This window comes from Mesoplodon mirus, assembly GCF_964341445.2.
Source record: "Mesoplodon mirus genome assembly, chromosome: 5".
NCBI classification, from domain to species: Eukaryota; Metazoa; Chordata; class Mammalia; order Artiodactyla; family Ziphiidae; genus Mesoplodon; species Mesoplodon mirus.
In genome coordinates, this window is record NC_138980.1 from 115,352,469 (window position 1) to 115,356,631 (window position 4,163).

At 42.0% G+C, this 4,163-nt stretch overlaps 1 protein-coding gene across 1 annotated transcript; it reads right to left on the reverse strand.

The window, feature by feature from the left end:
• Positions 1-1,780: 1,780 nt before the first annotated feature.
• Positions 1,781-3,837, reverse strand: COX7C (cytochrome c oxidase subunit 7C). The gene is made up of 3 exons (XM_082624076.1): positions 3,663-3,837; positions 2,738-2,866; positions 1,781-1,890 (listed from the first exon to the last, which is right to left on the reverse strand). The coding sequence occupies exons 1-2, from the start codon at positions 3,735-3,737 to the stop codon at positions 2,750-2,752; spliced, it is 192 nt and encodes a 63-aa protein (XP_082480202.1). The 5' UTR covers positions 3,738-3,837; the 3' UTR covers positions 1,781-1,890; positions 2,738-2,749.
• Between the last annotated feature and the right edge of the window lie 326 nt (positions 3,838-4,163).

Consider the following 4,163-nt stretch of genomic DNA (forward strand, 5'->3'; position numbering starts at 1 on the left):
GCACAGAACATCTGACTCATCAATGGATAATCAAAAAACACACAAATACATAGAATAGTTGGACAAAGTCATTTAGACTAAATTGCATCCATATTTAAGTAATTGCCAGGCAGTTACTGAAGAGCCTAAAGATAGGTATTCCAGTGACCAAACCAGGATTAAAATATTCAGTAGCTAATTACTTTCCCCCTGCCCTAATATAAAGCCCTTGGAACTAAGTCATTATATTTTAAGTGGTAAGCAGCATTTCATTATTCATAATTTTGATTCACTGATACAGCTAATCAGAGCCATCTCGTAACCCATTTCTACTAGTCAAGCTCCAGAATAAAATGGGAATATCTCCAGAATAAAATGGGAATATCTCCAATCTCTTATATTGTCTCACATGCTATTACATTCCATTCCAGTTTTTTGTTTTTAAATTATTAATTTATTTATGGCTGCATTGGGTCTTTGTTGCCGCACGCAGGCTTTCTCTAGTTGCGGTGAGCAGGGGCTACTCTTTGTTGCGGTGCGCGGGCTTCTCGTTGCGGTGGCTTCTCTTGCTGCGGAGCACGGGCTCTAGGCATGTAGGTTTCAGTACTTGTGGCACAATGGCTTAGTTGGTCCACGGCATGTGGGATCTTCCTGGACCAGGGCTCTAACCCATGTCCCCTGCATTGGCAGGCGGATTCTTAACCACTGCGCCACTTGGGAAGTCCCTCAAATAGTTCTTTCATTCAGTCTGAACAAGACTAACATTGGTCAGTAGCACATTTATCATGGCAAAAATTTCAGTTTTAGGGTACAGGTCTAGAGGAAAAAAAGGAAGCTCTTGAACTTAAATCTGCTAACACTACAGGTTTTCCTAATGATCAACTAATTATCACTCATGGAGAAAAATGAATTTACTCCCTCAAAGTAAAAAAAGACTGAAAGTGTATCTTTTTTCTGCCTTTAAATTAAAAAAAAAATTACAGGACAAAGTTTGCATTTCTTTTATAATGAATTACCGACAAATTCCTGACCCAGGAATCAAAAATTAAAATTCAGAATTTAAAACCAAGAAACAAGCTGAATCATGTATTTAATTAAGAAACTAATAATGCAATATTACCCAAATAAAAAGTAAGCACAGGGACTCCCCCGGTGGTGCAGTAAAGAAGTTGCTTGCGAATGAACGGGACACGGGTTCGAGCCCTGGTCTGGGAAGATCCCACATGCCATGGAGCAACTAAGCCCGTGTGCCACAACTACTGAGCCTGTGCTATAGAGCCTGCGAGCCACAACTACTGAGCCCATGCACCTAGAGCCCATGCTCTGCAACGAGAAGCCACTGCAATGAAAAGCCCGCGTGCTGCAACAAGAAGTAGGCCCCACTCACCGCAACTGGAGAAAGCCAGAGTGCAGCAACAAAAACCCAATGCAGCTAAAAAAAAAACCAATCCTAATCTAACACAATCTATTCATCCAAGGTAACAGTGTGAATCTATATATGTTCTCTTCCATCTCAATATGTCATGTAATGACAAGTTCAACAGCCAAGCAACCTCATCTTCTGGATGGACCAGTAAATTTGTACTGTCCATGTCTGCAGAGTCCTGCCCCCTTTCCAGCATACCTGTGAGTGGCCCTTATGAATAGTTTGGTTGGAGAAAGCAAAGTCTCCACTGTTGAAAGCTATGGAAGACACTCTTAATTCAAACAGTATTAGGCTGGTGAATGAGGCAAACTGGAGCATGTGAAAAAAAACAAGCACATGCTCAATTATCATGTTCCATATTTCAGAGAAGAGGCATTAAGGATTTATGCTGTAAGTTTATTTACAAACATATCTAGGATGCTGAGTTCAAGAGTTTGATCCTTTTTTCAAAGAGACTGCACATCTTAAAATGCTCCTCTTCATATCTGTGAATAAAAACATAAAAAATTAATGATATTAAAGAACCCATTCATTTAACAGAAATATGTAGTTTCATTAATATATTGTCTGTCCTTCAATTTATGACTGGTACATCAGAAAGCGTTTACAGTATCATGACTTTATTCATACTGATTTTCTTCATCATATGCACCAGAGTCTTCCCAAGTAATGGCTTGGATAAATCATTTCCCTTCTAAACTAAGACAAGTAGAGAAGTCTTTCTTTTCCAAAGTATATTTTGGAATTTATTCCAATCATCCCACAGAGCTTCCTTTAGTGTTACTTTTGCTGAAAATTCTGATTATAATTTAACTAAATAAGTCCTTTCTTCTCACTCGGGGAATCTGCTAATCTTGCTGCACACAAGATTCCTTCAGGTATACACTAATATATACTGCCCTCAAGACAGATCAGCATTAATCAGTTTACTAGAACTTTACCTGGTCAAGTACCTGAGCTCTGGAATGAGACTGCCTGGGTAAAAATTCTGGTCCACCATCACTAGCTATGGAATACTGGGCAAGTTAACATTTTTTTTTTTGGTCTCAGATCAGGTTAACATCATCCACCTCAGTCTTGCCTGGTAGCCAACCTGAGCTTCTTAATGTAAAGTGTGCCTGACAAAGCGCTGCACTCAATAAACACTGGTTTTCAGGCAAAGATACATTTGTTTATAGCTTTAACCTGTCTCCCTCAATGCCACACCCACACTTAACTTCAGGAATTACAACAACACATAATAGTGTATTTGTGATTTTGGGGGGCGTGGTAAGGGAAGAAAGGAAAAAAGGGGAAACCTCTGTGAAGATTAGAAATGCATTAATTATTTACCTGTCTCATGGATTATTTTTTAAGCAGTTGGTGTCTTACTATATAGAAAGGTGCAGCAAATCCAGACCCAAAGTACAAAGTCATCAGAGCTAGTAACCGCCACTTGTTTTCCACTGAAAATGGTATATTCTGTTGGAAAAAAAAAAAAAAAAAAAAGAGGAAAAAAGAGAAAAGAAACTGAACTTCAAATCATCTGATTTTATAAATCAAAAATAAGTATACAGGAAACGCTAATTTTTCCATAATCACGTTATATATATGCCATATACCATAACACTTTTTTAAACACTATCTTTCAAATCCTATGACCTCCATCACACAACACTAGAAGGTAAAAAAATACCTGGTTTTACTCATCAACTCTACCCCTCTAGACCCTTTCTCGGCCCATTAATACTAGGCTTCAGGTAACCCTCGGAGGGTGTTACTGCTAACTACCCGATTTAAACTATTTATACTTGAGGCTAAAACCAACTTCAATGAGTGCGGTTAATACCCCTAATTTCGTCAACTATTTGGAGACTAGCCCCACACCACAGGCCCTCATATCCTCAACGTTTCAATGACTTTCACTTCGAGTCCGGTGACCTCTAGCTGGACTTTAAGCCGCAATACCTGCAGCCAGGCGCTTCAGGGCCCTCCATATCTTGAAGGGCGGGGTGGGGCGCGAGGGGGAAATGGGGGAGCACTAGTGTGAGTTAAGGCCTCTGGCTTTACCTACTCATTCCTTTTCGCGACTACGGCGCGCAGCCAGGGTCCTGAACTTTCTCCCTGGTCCCTGGAGGAACTGGAATGCTAGTCGACGTCCCATATCAAAACCCCGGCTTCCCATCTCTCTCTCCACGGCCCATAGGCGGCCTTGGAGTTCAGCCAGTCGCAGCCAAGTGCCCCCTACCCAACGGAGCCAGGCCCCTTCCATACTAACCTTCCCCGGGCCCTCCTCATAGTGGCTCCTACGGACCACAGAGGTTGTGAACCTCCGGATGCTTTGTCCCAACATAGCGCTGTTGGAAGCCCTGCGAAAGGCGCAGAAACTGAAGGCGGAAGAAATGGCTTCAGCCTCCTTGCCTCACGACCTTGTTCCCTTGTGGGCAAGGATCGAAAGGGAAGATGGGAAATGGGGCAGAGCTCTCGGAACATGCGACAAAGCGCCAGCCCCCGAGGATTGTGGGAATTGTAGTTCAGAACATCGTGGTGCCTTGTCGGCCCTGAAAGATTGTGGGAAATGTAGTCTCGCCCAGGTTCCGGTAGGATCAGAACATACTTACCAGCAGTGTTTCTTCCAGACGTGAGTTCTTGTCCGGGTTCTTGGGGCCTGTTTCCAGGACGATTTTTCTGAAGTTAGCGAAGCAGTTTCACCATGTGTGTTCTAGTTTATGGAAAAGGAAAATAAACCTCTCCCTTTTCTTTTTTTGTGACTATATGC